Source organism: Panthera leo, chromosome C1 (genome assembly GCF_018350215.1).
Source record: "Panthera leo isolate Ple1 chromosome C1, P.leo_Ple1_pat1.1, whole genome shotgun sequence".
Lineage (NCBI taxonomy): Eukaryota > Metazoa > Chordata > Mammalia > Carnivora > Felidae > Panthera > Panthera leo.
The window spans coordinates 1044633-1063421 of NC_056686.1; the positions used below are offsets into that span (position 1 = coordinate 1044633).

The 18789-nt window shown below is 62.5% G+C and overlaps 1 protein-coding gene across 4 annotated transcripts in view; it reads left to right on the plus strand.

The window, feature by feature from the left end:
- Window positions 1–9479: 9479 nt before the first annotated feature.
- The window catches only part of SKI (SKI proto-oncogene), a 70140-nt gene continuing 60830 nt past the window's right edge, over window positions 9480–18789 (plus strand). For all 4 annotated transcript variants that reach the window (XM_042954022.1, XM_042954024.1, XM_042954023.1 and 1 more), the window contains exon 1: window positions 9480–10471. In XM_042954022.1, coding sequence (XP_042809956.1) covers window positions 9503–10471 — 969 coding nt within the window. In that variant the 5' untranslated portion in view covers window positions 9480–9502. The remainder of the gene's footprint in view (window positions 10472–18789) is intronic.

The window sequence follows — 18789 nt, forward strand, 5'->3', positions numbered from 1 at the left end:
TGACAGAACCCTCCTAAGTCATCTAAAACCCTATAGGGAGCACTGAGGGAGCTCCGGAGGGGGGCGCCAGCTGCCCTCCTCATCTTGGGACTCTGCCGCTCTGAGGATGACTCCCCTTTCTCCCTTCCCTGCCGGAGCACCCCCCCCCCCCGTGGCCCCTCACCTCTGGGGTGTGCGGCGTCCTCTCGCCTCCTCTGCAGTAGGTTCGAACCCTAACTCAACCTGGCCTCTCTGTCTCCTGGAGAGGCTACCTCGGGCCCAGAGAGGTAGAGGTCTTAGGGCCCCCGCAGTTTGGGGGCCGTTAGGGCGGTGCCTGTCAGACAAGAGGAAGCACCTGGGGACACCTGGCCAGACCAGTGGCTGGGCCTGAGGCAACGTGCCTCCTCGGACCTCTGTCAGCTGGTCAGTCGGTTCACCAGGATTTAATGAGAGTCTGTCTACTCACCACTCACTGCTAGAGTGACAGGGCCCCTGGCGGGCAAGGGGCAGGTGACAGGCAGAGGGCAGATAGCACCAGGCAAGGGGAGGCTCACTCCAGAGCCTGGGTGGGGGGCGGAGGAGGGGGAGGACAGTGCTGGCGCCCGGGTCGTGTGGCTGGAAGGGCCGAACGGAGGCAGCCGGAGGGGCTGGGGGCCCGAGAGAGGGAAGACGAGGCTGTGTCCTGCTGCTGTGGGGAAGGGCAGATACAGGAGAGAGAGGGGACACCTCGGTGGGGGTGGGGGCCCAGCAGGTGGGACTCTCCCTCCACAATGGGGAGGGAACACAGCCGCTTGGGGAAATGGCTGTCTCAAGGGGCTCCCTGCTGCCCCTCCCCGGATGCTGGGAGCACTCACCGGGGCGCTCGGAGCACTCACCACCACATCACCTGTCTGAACCCTGCGGCAGGCTCCCACCGGCTCACCCCACGGTGCCCCGGGCAGGTCGGGGGCACCCTGAGCCTCGCCGTGCTCTGCTTTGACACGGCGACCATAGCACCTCCCCACTCAGTGCCTCGAAGGTGCGATACTGGGGTGTGCGTACAGCCCCAGGCACCCAGATCCCACTTCTGGCCACGTGGCCCGACGGTCATAAGCGGCATTGCGGTAAGTCCGGCCCCGGGAGGACCGACTCTGGAAGGTGCCAGTGGGAAACTTCCTGCAGGCAAGAACCTGCCCTTCCTGCCCCCATCGGGTCCCCAGTGCCCACCCGGCTCAGCAGTGTCTGTAGGGCAAAGAGGCGGGGGTGGGGCGTGGGGGCGGGTCTTTGAAGGATGCTGGTGATGTCCAGGCCCCGGCTCCGCCCTGATATCCCCTCCGCCCTGCAGCGTTGTGCCCCCACCCCTCTTGGCTTACGTGGAGGCCACATGCTCTGACTTGGGGGCCCCCGGCTGGCCCAGGGCTACAGGGCACAGGCATGAGGCGGCCACCCTGTGATCTGTGGGGTATGGCCAGGGCCCCGGGCAGGCCATGCCCGGCAAGGTGTACGTTCCAGAGCAGCACAGGATGCTTCGGGGGACAGGGTCCTGCAGGCAGGGGTGGGGCTGCAGGGCAGAGCGCCCACACAGGCTCTCTCTGCACTCCTCCAGGCTGAGTCCTCTCCAGAGGGCCCCACCAGCTGAGGACACATCCCTAGAGCACACCAGCAAGCCCTGGAGCTCAAAGCCCCTGTTGGGGGTCGGGGGGGGGTTGCTCTGGGTCCAACCCCTGCTCACCTTTCCTGCTGCTGTTCCTGGATCCCCAATGTGCTCTGTGCTGGCCGAGCTGTTTCTCCCAGAGGAAAGGGTTCCAGAGCCGGCTTGGTCTCTCCAACCCGGGGCCTGGGGCCTGGGCCAGGCCCCCTCCCGCCCTGGCTGTGGCTTACAGGCAGGACATAGCAAACACCTGGCTCCTGGGCGCGACGGCCCTAATGCCCTGCCCAGGCTCCCAGGGGGTGGGCAGTGACAGTGCTGCCCCATCCAGCTTCATTTGGCAGCTGAGACCAGGCCCGCCACGGTGGGACCCACCAAGCCGGCAGTGCCATGGAACCATGGGGTGGGTGGTTGGGGCAAGGGGCCCCTGATTTTCCCTCCTCCCACCTGGAGGAAGACAAGGGCAGTTCCTGGGCAGTAGACGGGTACATAGGGGTGACAAGCAGGACTTAGGGGCACAGGGTGAGGCAGTCAGCCCCTGCAGCACTGTGCTGGGCTCGCCCCCTCATTCCCAATGGCAGCCAGAGTGGGACTCGCGTGTCCTGTGGCCAGGTGCTCTGCTCAGCTTCCCAAGCATCACCTTGGCTGACCCCCCACTCTGCAGGTCTTAACTGCCTGCTGAATGCTGGGACCCATGGGTGACCCTGCATAACCCTGGCCCCTGACCATCCCAGGGAAGGCAGACACACAATCTCAGCCACGTGGAATGAATAGTTCTTGGATAGCCCACAAGGCTGACCCCACAGAAGCTCCTATGGGGAATGGGGGGGGGGGTTCTTCCTGGCCAGAATGGTCCAGAAGAAACAACAGGGAAGGTCAACAAAATCAAAAGCAGCTTCTTTAGAAAACTAGAAAGTGCGGGTCAGCACAAAGAAGAAATTAAAAATATCTATAGTTTCCTCACTCGGCAAAAACCACTATCTTGTTTTCTGATATAGGAACCGAAGGCTATAAAAGTCTGAGTACTACGTCAGCTGCATCTAGGAATTTTGACTAACAGTGTTTTCATTATCATTCTCATTAAAAGATTTTGTGATTCCATTTTAATTCCTTTTCTAATCAATGACTTAGTCAAAGTCTGTTCTTTAATGTCCCAAACTGTGGCATTTTATGGTGGGAATATGAATTCATTTTTCTTTGTTATTTTCAGTTTAGAGTTCCAGTTTGTTTGTTTTAATTATTACCAAAGAAAGACAGATACATAGGTAAAAGGAACAGAAGGAGCCAAAAAGTTAGGCCACTTTCAACAAGTCCGTAGTGGTCCCTGAGTCCCATTCTGGACCCTGGGTCCAAGGGTCTGGTGTCAGCCTCTCTCAATTCTTTCAGCTGTTTCTTGTCTGATGTTTCTCCACATTTTTAAATTACATGCCCTCGCTTTTTTTTTAAACCAGATTTAGACATTATGAGATGTCACTGAAGGAGCTCTCACCAGCACCCTCAGCTCCTAGTCTTTCTTTTTTTTCACCTTCCCAAGTGAACTATTTCATTTTTTTTTTTTTTTTGTTACTGTTGTTTGCACTATTATAATTATGTAAATACCATTCACTGCTGGGCCAAGTAGTGAACTCTGTTTAGATTGTTTTCTTTGTTTTTCCTGGAGTTAACATTTGCCTTTATGTTTTCACCTGCTGAGTTTCCTCTGTACCTATAGCTAATGCCTCCTACATCTTCCGACAGGCACTCCGTACAGTTTTTGATCTAGTAGAATGCATCCTATATTCCATTGGTTCTGCATTTTCCTAGAACTCTCTGTCCTGTCCCAGTCTGGGATGGCTGCTCTCTGAGCTCCACCACCAGGCTGGTGGGCAGAGTCTCCAAGTCCCCTTCACAGAGTGGACAGCCCCTTCCTAACTTGTGCTGTCATGACTGGTTCCAACTCCCATTTCAGAAAGGCCTATGACCTCCACTGTGTCCCACACCGGCCTGAACTCTCAGCTCACAACAGGCATAAGGCCAGCTCCAGGCCTCATGTAGGCTGCTCTGTCTCCACACTGCTCACCACTATGGTTCATGTTCCAATGTTTCCAGTTCTGCAGAACTTCCTTCCCTGTGCATTTTCACAGAACATTTAAAGAGTGGCCTCCACTCTCTGGCATACATTTGTGTTACACAAGGAAGGGGACCAGCTCCTCTGCCCTCTTGTTTGAAAGAGAAGCCGATGCTCTTGGTGTCCTCCTAGTGTCCCCTCAGGCCTCACCCTACAGGCACAATGGTAAGACTTTCGGCTGCCTCAGGCTAGAGCCTGCTCCGCTGGGCAGTTCAAGCTAAGAGGGGTCAAAGAGAGAATTTATGCTTCTTCCCATAACATCCTTAAAAATACATCTTGGGGGCGCCTGGATGGCTCAGTCGGTTAAGTGTCCGACTTCAGCTCAGGTCACGATCTCGCGGTCCGTGAGTTCGAGCCCCGCGTCGGGCTCTGGGCTGATGGCTCAGAGCCTGGAGCCTGCTTCCGATTCTGTGTCACCCTCTCTCTCTGCCCCTCCCCCGTTCATGCTCTCTCTCTGTCTCAAAAATAAATAAACATTAAAAAAAATTAAAAAAAATACATTTCGTGTTTTCTAACAATCTCCAGCTTACGGAAAAGTTGTAAGAATGATACAGGACCTCTCCCTGAAGCATTTGTGAATTAATTGCTGACCTAGGGCTCTACCCTGCACCCAAACAAGGCTGTTCTCTGACATAACCATAACACCTCGTCCAAAGTAGGGTCATCGCCATCTGGTCTTAGACTACATCCAAGACTTTCTGGTTGTCCCAGTACTGTGCATGGGATCCAACCCAGGGCCACACATCTGTGCCATCATCTTTTTAGTCTCTGAAGATCCAGAACATTCCTTGGCCTCTCCCTGACAGCTGAAACCCTGACACCTGTGAAGGTTCTGGGCCCGTCCTTCTGTACATAGTCCCTCCACGTGGATGTCTGAGTTTTCCTCGTGATCAGAGGCAGGCTATGCTTCTTCGGCAGGAGAATCGCACAACTGACGTGCCGTCTGCCCGTCCCACCCTGTCAGCGGTGCAGGACTACGATTGAGCCAACGAGTGATGGTGTCCGATTAGATTGTTTGGTTACCGTGGTGTCTGCCCGCATCTCCCCTGGGGACTCACTCTTCTTCCCTTAGTGATTACGGGAACCTTGCGTGAGGCACTTTAAAACCAGGCAAATAGACTATTTCTCATCAAACTTTCAACTTACAAATATTTTATCCTAGTAAGTATCTGAATATGCGTGGACTTGTGGTTTCCTATTTTATTCTGTGATTATAACTTGTGACAATAATTGTGACCTCTGATTTGCCAGTGGGGGGGGTGGAGCTTCAAGCTGGTAACGTCCTTTTGACATGTCCCAGTTATGCTTTGAGCCCTTCAGTACTTCTGGGCACAGGAAGGTGTCCCAGGCTCATCCTGTCCTCTCCCTGCCCAAGCCCTGGGAACATCTTGCCAAAGAACTCTGGTTCCTTCTGTGGAGGATGGAATTTAGAAACCAGGATGTGTGTTCTCAGTGTGCTCACTGCTGTTGGGGTGTCACTCCTCTCAGGCCCTCTCACTAGACAGAGCTGCGAATTATATGGATGTTTGTACAAACACACGTTTACATCTACAATTTTTCTCTTTGTTTATAAACATTGCAACTTATCGGTTCACGGAAGTCTTGCTGATTCCAATTCAACACACGATTCATTTATTCCTCTCCATATTAAAAACAATGTTTATTTTTGAGAGAGAGAGAGAGAGAGAGAGAGAGAGAGTGTGTGTGTGTGTGTGTGTGTGAGCTTGAGCGCGGGAGGGGTAAAAATAGGGGGAGAGAAAGAATCCCAAGCAGGATCGGAGTTTTCAGCGCGTGAAGCCCAATGCGGGACTTAATCCCATGACCCTGGGATCATGACTTGAGCCGAAATCAGAGTCAGATGCTCAACCGACTGAGCCACGCAGGTGCCTCATCCAGGTTAAGGTTTTAAAATGGCATCTTAGCACTTTCTTAACAATGACAGTTTGTGCCTGGCTTCAACCAGGTGTTTTCTTCCACTTCCCAGGGGGCAGGGGGCAGGGGGCAGGTGGGAGCTGGGGAGGACTGGGCTGGTCCACTCGGGGAAGCAGGAAGCCATCTGTTGGGGTCTCTCTGTCGGGGCTGCTGCCTCGAGCCTTCCAGCCCTTTTCCCCCATTGGGCCTGTGAGCGTCCCCCTCCCCCCCCATCACTGCCAGTGCCCTCACCTCTGACCCTGAACACTGCTGGCTCCAAGGCCAGCTCCCAGCCTCTCAAGCCCTCCTCAGGACCCGAATGATGTCGCTCCTCTGCCGGCCGATGTGTCAATCCTTGGCCACAGGAGGTGGAAGCCACGTGGGGCAGAACTTGGTCTCCTTCCCTGTTGGTCCCAGCACTCAGCCCTGTGCCTGCAGGGGTACAAGTCCCACAGATATGAACACACACAGCCGGCTGCCCACATCGTGAGCCGGGGCGGGGGCGCAGGTGTAGTGGGTCCCTGCCCTCCGATGTGGCTTTGCCCGTGGACTGGACCTTCTGCCTGCCAGCCTGGTGCCTGGCCAGTGGTAGGGGGACAGGGGGAGGAGTGAGCCACCCACCATCCAGCTGTGGGGGTGGGGTGGAGGGAGAAAGGCCAGCAGGGCTGAGACACCCCACTGGGTCAGAGAGAAGACAGGGAGCCTGGTTGGCTCTGTCTAGGCATGGCTGGCCTGGCCTTTGGGGGGTGAGGTGGGCTTGGCTGCTCCAGAAACTCCAACATCTTTCGGGGAGGAGGCCTCGAAGTCCAATGAGGAGGAGTTTTAGAGGTGATCCAGGCCCTTTCTGCTTCTCAGGGCTCTTCACCCCTCACCTGTCCCCTACTACATATCTCCCGCAACTTGGGAAAAATGTTGGGTCCCCTGCCCGGCCCCTTCCTGGGACCCCTTCCCAGACGCATGCGAAGTCAGAGGATGTACAGGGAAGTGGTCCATTGGATCTGGGCACTGCCTATCAAGGGGACCAAGGGCTTGGGGCCCCTGTGGGGGTGTCTGCTTGGCCAAAAGAACAGGAGAAATTCTGTGCTTGGCTGGAAACCCTTCCCAGACAGCCCTCTGGTGCCCCAACCGCCTCCTTTGGATTACAGGTTGCCCGAGCTGTGTAGAATTCAAACCCACGTGGAAGGAACTAACCTTCTCAGGGAAAATAGAAACGTTTTTGGTCCAAATGTGGAGCAAGAAAATGGTATCCCAAAACAAGAGGTGCCTTTTCTTTGTTTGTGAAATACTCCTTTGGAGCTTCATGTCTGCACACATAGAGACGCCTCCTATCGGGGCTGCTGTTGCTGGGGGAATCCGAGAGAAGGGTGGGAGGGACAGCCCTAGGACACAGGCGAGGGTGGGGGGGGGGTTCGTGTCCATGGAGGGGAGTGATCTGGTGTCCAGACTTGGGGCCACTGCACCCTGAATCTCAAGCCCCTCCCTGGCGTCCCCCTGTGCCCGCCCATCCTAGCTGCCTCCCCAGACACCTGCCGGCACCTCAGGGGTGACACGGGCCATAGTGATGCCTGGTCGGCTCCCCGGGCAGGTGCCACCCCCTAGGAGCGCTGGACTGGGGCCACTTTCAGCCTCCACTGGGGAGGTAGGAGCAGGAGGTGACAAGCTGAAGTCAACTGAAGGTCACTCAGGCTGGAGCGGGCATGGTCCTCACATGTCACCTAGTGCCCAGGTCAGCTTGGGTGCCCGTGTCCTGTGGAGGAAAAGGTGTGGCTGTGTAGCTTGGCTGGACTGTCCTGCCCTGGGGTTGAGCACAGATAGAACCATCTCTTTGACTTCCAGTGCCTACCCGCTAGGCCTCAGCTAAGATGCTGCCTCCTCTGGGGGCCATCTAGCCAGCCTGTCCAACTTGGAGCCTCTGGTCTTTTCCTGTCCTGCACTTTCTGGTTTGTCTCTCCCCCTTGCCAGCCAGTCGTGGAAGGACACACAGTGAGGTGTCTCCCTGGGGCTGCCTCAGGCGCCCTCCAGACGTGGAAGGGGCTCTCCAGCCGGGGGGAGGGGCGGGGGAGAGGGCTGCAGCATAAGGGTCAGGCCGCCTGTCTACGGACCGACCCCGGGCCGGGCCCGGGCAGTGACCTGGCCTGTGCGCGCAGGGCACAGTTCCCGACTCGGGGTTGTGCATCGGAGGCACAAAGCCCCTGCCCCAGGGAGCAGGCAGTTCTGCACTGGGACCAGTGGGAGGCGAAGCTGCGGGCTGCCACGCGACCAGGGTGCACGGTCGTGGGGTGGTCGGTGCAGCCGGTCAATCATCCAGGGGACAGGGGCGGGGGGGGGGGGGCGCGTGCTGGGCCGCGCCTGCACGTGTGGTGGGTCCCTGGGCCACGCTGCACTGTGTCTCTTGTGTGGCCTCCCTCGGGTGGGGCAATCCTAACGTGGAGTAACCCCCTAGACGTCCTCGTCATTCTATGGGACCCGGGTCGTGCTCTGCGGCGTCCCCGCCGAGCGTGGGGTCCCCGTGGACTTGACGGCGTGGCGGGCGGCGGAGGCCGCGCCGCCCTCGACCCGCCCGCCCCTCCGCGAGTCTGCGGTTGTGGCGGGGGCCGCGTGTGGGTTTCGGGGCCCCGGCGGCGGCGGCGGTGTCGGCGGCGGAACCGGCGCCTTCCCAGCGGCGCAGGAAGCGGCCTCGGCCGGAAGGGGGGGCCCCGGGCGCCGCCGCTGCCCCCGCCGAGCGCCCTTCCGGAGGGCGGGGCCGAGCGGGGCCGAGCGGGAGGGGGGGGGGCCGAGGGGGACCGAGCGGGGCCGAGTCCGGGGCGGGCGGGGCCGAGCGGAGCCGAGTCCCCGGCGGACGGGCCCGAGCGCGGCCGAGCAGGCCCGAGCCCGGGCGGGGTGGCGGCGGGGGGGAGAGCGCGTTCTTGGAAGAGCCGGGCCGGGAGGCGGTCGCATTCCTGGCCGGCGCTGGGCTGAGGCGGACGCGCGGCTCCAGACGGCGCGAGGGGCGGGGCGGCGGCGGCGCGGGGCGGGGCGGCGCGGGGCGGGGCGGCGGCGTGAGCTCAGCGCTCGGCGCTCAGTCCGAGCCGGAGCGAGCCGCCGGGAGGATGTGCGCCGAGCCCCGCGCCGCCGCCGCCGCCGCCGCCGCCGCGCTCTGAGGGCCGCCGCCACAGGCGCTCCCGCCGCCCCGGAAGCCGCGCGCGCGCAGGCGGGCGGGCGGGCCGCGGAGCCGGGCGCGGGCGGCGGGGTGGGCGCGGGCCGGGCCGGGGCGGCCGGCGGCGGGCGCGACGCGGCCGGCCAGCGCCGCCGGGACGAGCCGGGCGGGCGCCGCGCGGTGGGAGGAGCGGGGCGGCGGCGGCGGCGGCGGCGCGCCGCGCGAGGACGGCCCGGCGGGCCCCGCGCCCGCGCCCCCGCTCCTCCCGGGCCCCTCGGCCTCGGCCGCCGCGGCGATTCGCGCCTCGCGGCGCCGGCACCTGCCCGCGCGCCCCCCGCGAGCCCCGGGCCCGCGAGCGTTGGCGTTGGCGTTGGCGGCGCGCGCAGGGTCATGCCCCGCGCCTAGGGCCCGGGGGGCGCGCGGGGGGCGCGCGGGGGGCCCGGGCGGCGGCGGCGGCGGCGGCGGCGGGCGGGGCGCGGGGCGCGTGGATGTGGCGCCGGGCCCGGGCGCCGGCGGGCTCCAGCGGCGGGACCCCTTCGCCCCGCCCGCCTACCCCTTCGCGCCCCCGGGCGAGGCCGAGGCCGCGGCCGTGATCGGTCGGGAGCCGGCGGCGGCGGCGGCGGCGGGGGGAGGGGGCCGGGGCAGGGGCCGGGGGCGCCGCCGGGGCGCCCGGGGCGGCGGCGGGGGCCGCGGGGGCCCGGGCGCGCGGGAGCGGGAGCGGCCCGGGGAGCCGGAGCGCACCATGGAGGCGGCGGCGGGCGGCCGCGGCGGTTTCCAGCCGCACCCGGGGCTGCAGAAGACGCTGGAGCAGTTCCACCTGAGCTCTATGAGCTCGCTGGGCGGCCCGGCCGCCTTCTCGGCGCGCTGGGCGCAGGAGGCCTACAAGAAGGAGAGCGCCAAGGAGGCAAGCGCGGCTGCGGTGCCGGCGCCGGTGCCCGCGGCCGCTGAGCCGCCGCCCGTGCTGCACCTGCCAGCCATCCAGCCGCCGCCGCCGGTGCTCCCCGGGCCTTTCTTCATGCCATCCGATCGTTCCACCGAGCGCTGCGAGACCGTGCTGGAGGGCGAGACCATCTCGTGCTTCGTGGTGGGCGGCGAGAAGCGCCTGTGCCTGCCGCAGATCCTCAACTCGGTGCTGCGCGACTTCTCGCTGCAGCAGATCAACTCGGTGTGCGACGAGCTGCACATCTATTGCTCGCGCTGCACGGCGGACCAGCTGGAGATCCTCAAAGTCATGGGCATCCTGCCCTTCTCGGCGCCCTCGTGCGGGCTCATCACCAAGACGGACGCCGAGCGCCTGTGCAACGCGCTGCTGTACGGCGGCGCCTACCCGCCGCCCTGCAAGAAGGAGCTGGCCGCCAGTCTGGCGCTGGGCCTGGAGCTCAGCGAGCGCAGCGTGCGTGTGTACCACGAGTGCTTCGGCAAGTGCAAGGGGCTGCTGGTGCCCGAGCTCTACAGCAGCCCGAGCGCCGCCTGCATCCAGTGCCTCGACTGCCGCCTCATGTACCCGCCGCACAAGTTCGTGGTGCACTCACACAAGGCGCTGGAGAACCGGACCTGCCACTGGGGCTTCGACTCGGCCAACTGGCGGGCCTACATCCTGCTGAGCCAGGACTACACGGGCAAGGAGGAGCAGGCGCGCCTCGGCCGCTGCCTGGACGACGTGAAGGAGAAGTTTGACTATGGCAACAAGTACAAGCGGCGGGTGCCCCGGGTGAGTGTCCCTGCCGGCCGAGGGAGGAGGCTGGGTGTGCTGGGCCCCAGGGCCCGGAAGCTGGGAGGGCCGGGGAAAGGCTGGGGGGCCGTCCCGGGGCCAGGCAGGGGCTCTGTCCCTGCAGGCCGGGACTTGTCTTAGGGTTTGTTTTTGAGGAAATTCAGGGTGGCGTCAGTGTCCCCATCGACGGCTGCGTAGGAAGGTCCTCCGGCTCGATCCCCATGATGAGCCGGCTTGCTAGGAGTTGGGGTGGGGGTGGGGGGTCCTAGTGTTCTGCGGCCTGGTGGGCACAGAAGCCATCGCTCAGATGGGCTGCGAAGGGCAGGCTTCGGGACTCAGACGCTCTTGTCCCGAGTCCTGGGAGGTTAGATGTGGGCCGAGCCCAGGCTGCAGCCTCAGGCCTGGGGCCTGCCTTGGGGCCCTGAGGAGGTGTCCAGACCGAGTCGGCTCCCAGGCTCGCAGACAGAGAGGGCTGCCTGCCCATGGACCGCAGCAGACAGAACTGGGCCAGGCAGCGCCTGTTTGTGCCTTGAAGTCTTGGGAGACAGACTCAGAAACGAAGCCAGGTGTCCAGGCCGCGGTGGCAGGGGGCCGAGACACGGCGACTCCAGCTCTGTGCGTCTCCGTGGGCCTGCCAGGGTGTGAATCCTTGAGTCCCCCGTGTGGCGGCAAGGGCCACTCGGCCCTGGGCTTGGGGCCCTGGTCAGTGGGCACCTGGGGCCCTGAGTAGGAGTAGCTCGTGGCCTACGATCTGTTTTGGACACGCCTGGTTCCTTGTCTCCCTCTCTCTGAAACGCTGAAGGGCGGGGGAGGCCACTGGCTGAGGCTCTGTTGTCTGCCCGGTGGAGGATCTCTGATCCGGCCGGGCAGCTTCTGGGCCACTGGACGCCAGAACCTTTCATTGGGGTCCTCACCAGCTCTTCGTGGTGCCTTCCCCTCCCCAAGTATTTGTAACTTTTCTTTTAAATATCCAGGCTTATTAAACTGCACGCTCGGAATGCTGCACTGGCTTAGCTATTCTTAGGAGGCCTAATTAATTCAGCTATTGCATCAAACTTTTCTTTTTCTAAATCTGTGAATAGATGCTCCCGCCCGGTTTTCTCTGGGCGCCCCTCCAGCGCAGTGTCAGAGTCTCGGTGAGCAGAGGAGGGGCTGGGGATGTAGGGGCCTGTTTGCCTGTGCTTGGGGAGAGGGCTGCCGTGTGCGCGCGCACACGTGCACGAGCGTTCGGTGGCATTTCTGCCCTCAGCTATGCCGGTGCCCAGGTGGCAGCCGTCCGCTGACTGTAGGGCAGGGGTTGTGCACGAGGGATGCTTTGAGTCGGGGAGGATGCTGGCAGGAAAGGCCGGCCCGAGCCCTCGATTTCAGATGAGTCTGTGATGGGCGACGCGATAAGCACCCCGTGTGAACTGGGGGCTTTTCTGTTTGGGGCGCCCGCTCCTTCCACCGTCGCTGTGGCCTAGGGGAGTCCTGTGTGCAGGGCTGTGGTAGGTGCGGGCTGTAGCCGGTGGGTGAGGCCGTGGCAGGTGCCCCACCTCCAGAGCAGGTGGCAGAGGGCCTTGTCCGGCGGGGTGTGCCTGTGTTGGCGTCCAAGTTGTGGGGTGGGGGCTCGCCGGGGCTGGCCTTTGGTCACAGCTACAGTCCTGGTCCCGGGGTCCCTTGTAGCAGGCCCTGTGCTTCTGGGCGCGGCCGTCCCCAGGCTCGGGGAAGGCCCAGCCTGGGCTCCCGGGCCGGAGCGCTGCCTGGGGAGGAGGCAGGACTGTTTCCGGGCGCCACCGTCCGTGGAGCTGAGGCCAGACCCCGTTTCTGCTCCGGCCTTTTCAACAGATGACCAGCGCCCTGTCTCCTTCCGTGCTTTCCCCCATGCTGCTTTAAATTTTACGTACCGATTAAACGAAAATTTCCCAAGATGAGGAGGACGCGCTTATCGTAAGTGGGTGGGGTCTCCAGGTCAGTGTCAGCCCCCACTGTCCCGTGTGGTGGTGGCCTGGGCGTCTGCCCACGAGCTCTCGTGCCGGCTCTGCCACCTCGTGGGGTGCTCTTCCTGCTGGCTTTTTCTGCCTGTCCTGTTCTTGGGGCTCTGCCTGCTGTCTTGGCTCTGTGACCACGCAGTTGGGAGTCCTGGGGTGTGTCGTTCTCTTTAAATCCCTTAGCAGAGCCATGTGCTCGTCTGTCTGCGTGCCGAGGGCACCACGTGAGGAGGAAGGTCTCGGCTTCAGGGAGGGATGGGACCCCCCGGCTGCCTAGACCCCACTTGCTATGGAAGGAGCTGCCTGGGAAGAGCCCCCCCCCCCCCACCGTGCCCCGCCTATCTGTGATCGCTCCTTCCGGTCGCCTCTGATGGCTTATTTGTGGAATATATTTTGATTTCTTCAATTATTTTATAGCTTAGTTTAGTATTTTTGACTTAGCAGGGATGAGGATAGCAGGGAACAAAGAATGTGCTAGAATTCCTCTCTGTAGGGGACATGACTCCCCTGGGGCCTTGGGTTCTGGTGAGGCAGTGGGAGCTGAGGCACGTTCCCGTGTTGTGGGGCTCGAGCCGCCCAGCTCTCCTGCCAGCCGGAGACTCGGCACCGTTCGCCCTCGGTGCCAGGAGGGCCGCTGGTCTCTGGGGGTCTCGGAGACCCGCTCACCTTTGCCCACCCTGCTTTGCCTGTGGCTGTGGCCGTGGTGGGTTGTCTGTGGTTGCCCCAGTGTGGAAATGAGTGTGGGGTGGGGCTCCGACCTCGAACCTGGAAATCCTGTGAAGGAGGCCTGTCTGCGAGTGTGGGTTGGCAGGCCTCCTTAAGGATGCCCCCTCGCGTCACGGGGGCCTGCGGGAAGTGCTGTCGGCCGTGCTGGGGCCGTGGGGAGCCGTCTCCCAGCCTCTCCCCGCTCCCCCACCCACGGGGTGCTGCCCTGGGCGCCCTGTGGTAGGCTAGCCCAGCCGTGGGACCCCAGGGGATGGCTCCCACGTCCTCATTGCGTCTCTCCTGCTGCGTGACCTCGAGCCAGTTGGCCTAACCTGTATGGGTCTCCGTTTTCTCGTGTATGAGATGGGGACCGTAGCAAGTGGTGACCGGTGATGTTTTATTTCTCTAGGGTGTTTAGGTGTCCGGTAGGGGTGGGACACGTCCTGTGTGGAAGAACACATGGCAAGGAGATGGGGACCGTGGTGCCCTTTCTACCCCTGCTCTCCTCTTCTGCCCGACTGGCTCTGTCCCTTCCTCTTGGGCTTGTCTGATGGTGTCTGCGCTGAATTGGTCTGGTTGTTTAGCAGCGTAGGTTGCTGTCACAGAGGAGGACGTGGGTGCTGCCGGCTCAGCTGCTGCTGGGGGCCTGGCCTCTTGGCCCGCAGGAGGCCTCCTTGCGGGGTAACCAGGGCCGACCGCGGGACGGGGCGCTGCCTCCCTGGGGCCCGGGCAGGGTTGGGGCTCCTCGGAGATGCTCTTTGTTCTCCCGGGGGTCCCGGTTCCCAGATCGGAGAGCCTGGCTTGTGCGGATCGTCCATCCGTCCTTCGGATCGCCAGGTTTTCAGAAGGGTCCTTTTGTAGCCTTGCCCTTGTCATGCGGCTCGTTGTGCTCCAGGGGCCTGCAGGCCGATGGCCCCTTGGTGTGTGGCGTGAGGGTCCGCGACTGCATGTGTCTGGATTCCTGACGTTGGGACAGGTTTTCTCGTGTCACCTGCAACTTCTCCCTGGTCAGAGGGCAGGCTTCCTCAGAGCAGGGACCGGCCGGCAGCCCTGGGGATGCCGAGTCTTGTGGCCTGTCTTGGGGAGTGACTGCACCTCTTGGGTCCACAGGCCGGGAAGGGGGTCTTGGCCTGTGGACTCTCTCCCGGAGAGGTGTGTCTGGTCTTATTTGAGCTGATGTTATCATGGGAAGGAACAGTGTGAAGACGGTGCTGCCAGGCTGGAACAGACTCCGACCCGCGCGCTTCCTTGGGGCCCCCTCTTGAATGGGGTGCCGTCCTTTGGATGCCGTCTGCTGTGTGGGCAGAGACTTAGCGACGGAGTCGTCTCTTTGTCCACTTGCTTTGCTGTAGGTTTTTGTGGGGTTCCGTGGTGATTTCCTGGCTGCAGACGTGTGGTTGAGAAGGTGGGTGCCGGCTTAGGTGACGCCCTGGACGGCCCTTGGCCACCCCCTCCCACCCATGCGGAAGGACAGGGTGTGCCAGAGTGAAGGCTGGGGAGTCTTCTCCGGTGGGGGACGTGGCAGCTCAAACGAGCTCTGCTTCCCCCCCCCCCCCCCCCATGCCGTGGAATTGGCCGTGCGGGAGCGAGGGGCTGCTGAATGGCTGGCCGGGTGCCTCAGCCCGTCTGAGTGAGCAGAGGCAGGTCTAGATGGTTCTCCAGGTGTGGGCTGTCCGCCTGTCTGTCTGTCTGCCTGCCATCCTGCCAGTTTCCAGCTGGGCCAGTCCCCCTAGCTTCTGGGGTCTCCCCAGGGCAGCAGCTCGCCTGGGGCAGCGGGGTCATTGAGTGACCTTTGCCTCTGTTCCTGCTGTCTTACTGGGGTCCGTCCGTCCGTCAGCTGGGGCTATGAGAGTAGGGTCATTGACTCTTGGCGTCTCGGTTTCTCAACCTTCCCCGCAGCCAGTTTGTGTAATGTCTGTCTGAGGTGCCGGGTGAGGGCAGACAGGCCTGCGCTGGAGGAAGTCTGGGGGAGTGTGGCCGAGCCGCACCCCGCACCCCTGGCCGCCGGGGAGCCGGGGGGGGGGGGGGCTGGGGGAGGCCGTGCTTCCGGGGCCGGCCCTGGCCGTCTGGCGGGAGGTGACCGCGGGAGGTGGCCCAGGCCGGCGGCCGGACTCTTCACGGCGGCCCCGGAGACTGTTACACAAGCACCAATAATGTGTCTCTTTCTAAGGATTGCGAAAGTCAGGGAGGATTTCTCCACTGGAGGAATTATGCAAGTTTCAACTGAAATGTTTTTAAAAAGTTTCTTTGTTTTGAGTCAAAATATAGAGGCTGAATTATTTCCTTAAGGTCCGTGAGAGCTGCAGGGGGAGGAGAAGGCCTCCGTTCTTGCCCCAGCCCTTGCCCTCCTGGCTCGCGGTCCCTGGGGAAATGGGGAACCAGGCGGAGTTGGGACGGAGCCGGGGCGTGGCCTGGGGACCATGCCCATTGCTCCCCGCTTTCTGTTTATTGACCATCTCAGATGGGGGGAGGCGGATCAGAGTCGCAGTGAAGGGACAGGAAGTCATTTCCTGGGGGTGTGGGGTGGTGTGGGGCTGTGTGTGGCGGGCGGCCCCTCCCTGCAGGGCCTCGCGTGGTCTGAAGCGGGTTTCGGTTGGCGTTGGGTTAGAGCCACAAACGGTGTCCATGGGAATGAAGTGGCGTGGGTGGTAGGGACCTTGGGGGGGGGGGGCTACACATGTGGCCACCCTGTTGCACGTGTGAGCATGACCCAGGTCCCCGCCCTGCCTGACCTCTCAGAGGCTGCCCTGCACCCCCCCCTCCCCCGCTGCCCTGCCCGGTAGCCCAGGTGCGGTTTGTACAGGCAAACTTGGGTCACGCTCAGGAAGCCTCTAGCATGTTTGCAGGGCTGGCGTGGAGTAAACAGTAGCTCTTACGCTGCTCCTCTGTGAATCAAGAGTCCGATTCTAGGGGAGCCTTGCTTTCAGAGCAGTGAGGACGGGCTGGAGGCCCGTTTTGCTGCATGAGACTTACTGTTTTTCTGGGCAACATCACCGCAGAGGCTCGGCGAGGTGGAGTGGCCTTGCTGGTCACAGCATGGGAGCCCGGAGGGGGGCCTGGGGGTGGGGGTCCCTCCAGTTTTGGGACTCACCACCGCTTGTGTCAACTTGTTACTAAAATTAAGGACCCGGACCCTGGTGTGAAATGGAACTGGGATGGTTGGGGGACGGGAGAGATGTCCAGAAGAAGGACGAGAGTGGACGGGGCACCTGCTGGGGCAGAGATCCCTCTGGCCGCGTGTAGGTCTGCTGGTGACCGTGGTGCCCGGTACCTGCTGCGCGTGCCCCGGGCACTGCTCTGGTCGTTGCTGGAAATTTTCGTCCCTTGGGGTAATCCTCGTGTCTTTCGTGTGGGTGGAGGCAGATGGGAGGCTTCGGGAGGGGTCCTGGCAGAGCCCGGGAAACCCGTGAGATTGTCTGGGTGTTTGGCACCTGTGTCTCATCTGACTTTACTGCTGGGACTGGGGAGGCTGCAGAGAACACGACTTGGAGACTTCAGCTACAGGTCGCGATTCAGGAAGCGCCGGCGCCACGCTCGGGGCCACGCTCGGGGCCGCGCAGCCTGTGGTGGTCGGGCCTTCCGCTCCGTTCCCCGGGCCACCCCGCTGCGGTGGGCCTGGGATTTGTGTGTTTGTGGTTGTCAGCCTCGTGGAGGGGGCAGGTTGGTCACAGCTGGGTCCCCAGTTCCGGGCCCGGAGTAAATACTCCTTGAATGACTCACAGAGGCATGAAATCACTAGTTATCGAGAAACCTCGGCAGCTCTGCTCCTGACGGCGAGGAGAGAGGGAGGGAGTTTCTCGGGAGTAGAGTGGTGTCCCTCAGGCGTCGTTTGTCCTGGCCGTGTCGTGTGTCGTCAAGAAGGTGGCTCGCTCAGATCTGCGCGGGGGGGCTTCGAACCTGCTCTGACTCGGGTGCTTGGCTGTTGCCTGTTGAGCGAAGGTGTTCTCAGCTCTGGCGCCGGATGAGCCTGGCCGTGCTGCCCGCCTCGAGGGGGCTTCCGATGGCACGTTAGCTGGCTGCTTTGGAAGGAACATCTCTTGTTGGAAATAGGCTTCCCGGGGACCCGCTGGGGTGCTTGAGGTAGAGGGTCACCGCTGTGGCAGGTGGGGTGGCAGGGAGGAGAGGGGAGCCCGAGACGGTCAGCCGGGTCCCTGTGGTCTGAGGGCCCCAGGTGCCAGTGGGGCTCTCGTGTGGCCCTTGCCCCCTAACCGGACCCCGGAGCCCACGTGTGAGGGGGCAGGTAGGGGTGACAGTCCCATGATGGCGGCTCCACCGTGTGTCCCAGCTCCTGGGTCTGAACCTCTGGGATGGGGGTGGGGACAGTGCACGTGTTCTGGGGGCATCTGCTGGTGGCGGGTTGTCTGTCTCCCTGCCCCAGAGGCCGTCTGCTGTGTCCTCACGGGAAGCTACTTGCTTGTGACTTGGTGTCTGGGGACCTGCCTAGAGTCTGGGTCTGGGGCACGTTCTCCCCTGTGCCCTCCTCTTCTCCACCGGGGCGTGCGGCGTGTTGGGGGAGGAAGTGTGTTTTTGGCGGGGGGGGGGGGGGGGGGGGGGCTGAAGGTCTGTCCTGCTTCATACGCAGGACACGACCCCCGCGCTGCAGTGTCCCCACAGCCCGGGTGAGCACGGCCACCCCCGCCGGGCGCTCGGTGCCGGATGACCGGAGAGAACCTTTCATGGGGGCCAGGCCTGCCTTCCCTTGGGAGCAGAGCCAGCTTCTCGTGCCCTGTCTCCATCTGTCCCCTGTCAGCTGAGTGTTCTTTCGGTGACCCCAGCCCCCTGGTGAGACCTCTGTGTGTGGGGGGGTGGCAGCGATGGGCGAGCCGGCTCCTGCGTGTGGCATTCGTGGCTCCCCCTCTGGCCCTCCTTCCACAGAGCCGTGGGTTGGGCACCACTTCAGTCCGTGGGGCTATCCCCGTGGATGCTTTTGTCTGCCTGACGTTCTCCGTCCAGACCTGCTCCCCGCTACACCGAGACCGTCAGGATGGGAAGTGACAGTGGCTCAGCTGTGGGGACGTGGACACTGGTCTGCGATCCTGATGTAGGCTCTGTGCTGAAAGTGACACAGAAACCCCTGTTGTTGGTTTTTTTTAAATTTTTTAATGTTTGTTTTTGAGAGAGAGAGAGAGCGAGAGCAGGGGAGAGGCAGAGAGAGAGGGGAAGACGCGGAATTTGAAGCAGGCTCCAGCTGTCAGCACAGAGCCTGATGTGGGGCTTGAACTCGCAGACCACGAGATCATGACCCGAGCTGGAGTCAGATGCTTAACCGACTGAGCCACCCAGGCGCCCCCATAAGCCCCTGTTTGAAAGACCCACAGCCCTGTTGCCGGCCTGGGCCCTGTGGCGCCCCGTCTGGGTCCCTAAGCCGCCCTGGTCGGCTGAGATCCATGCGTCGCGCTGGTGCCGGGGCTGCCCTGGTCGGGCCCCTGCTCACAGGGAGCTCCCCTTCTCGAGGGGGGCGCTCTCAGCCTTGCGGTTCCTGCCGTGTGGCCCCTGGCCCCCACCGCAGAGCGAGGCCACGTGTGCCAGCCTGGGGCCTGTGCCTGTGTGTGGACGGTGAGCGCGGCCGTCCAGGCTCAGCCATCGCCACCGGTGAGGCAAGTGTGTTTCTCCAGTGGCCGGGCTGGTGCTCCCTGAGCACGT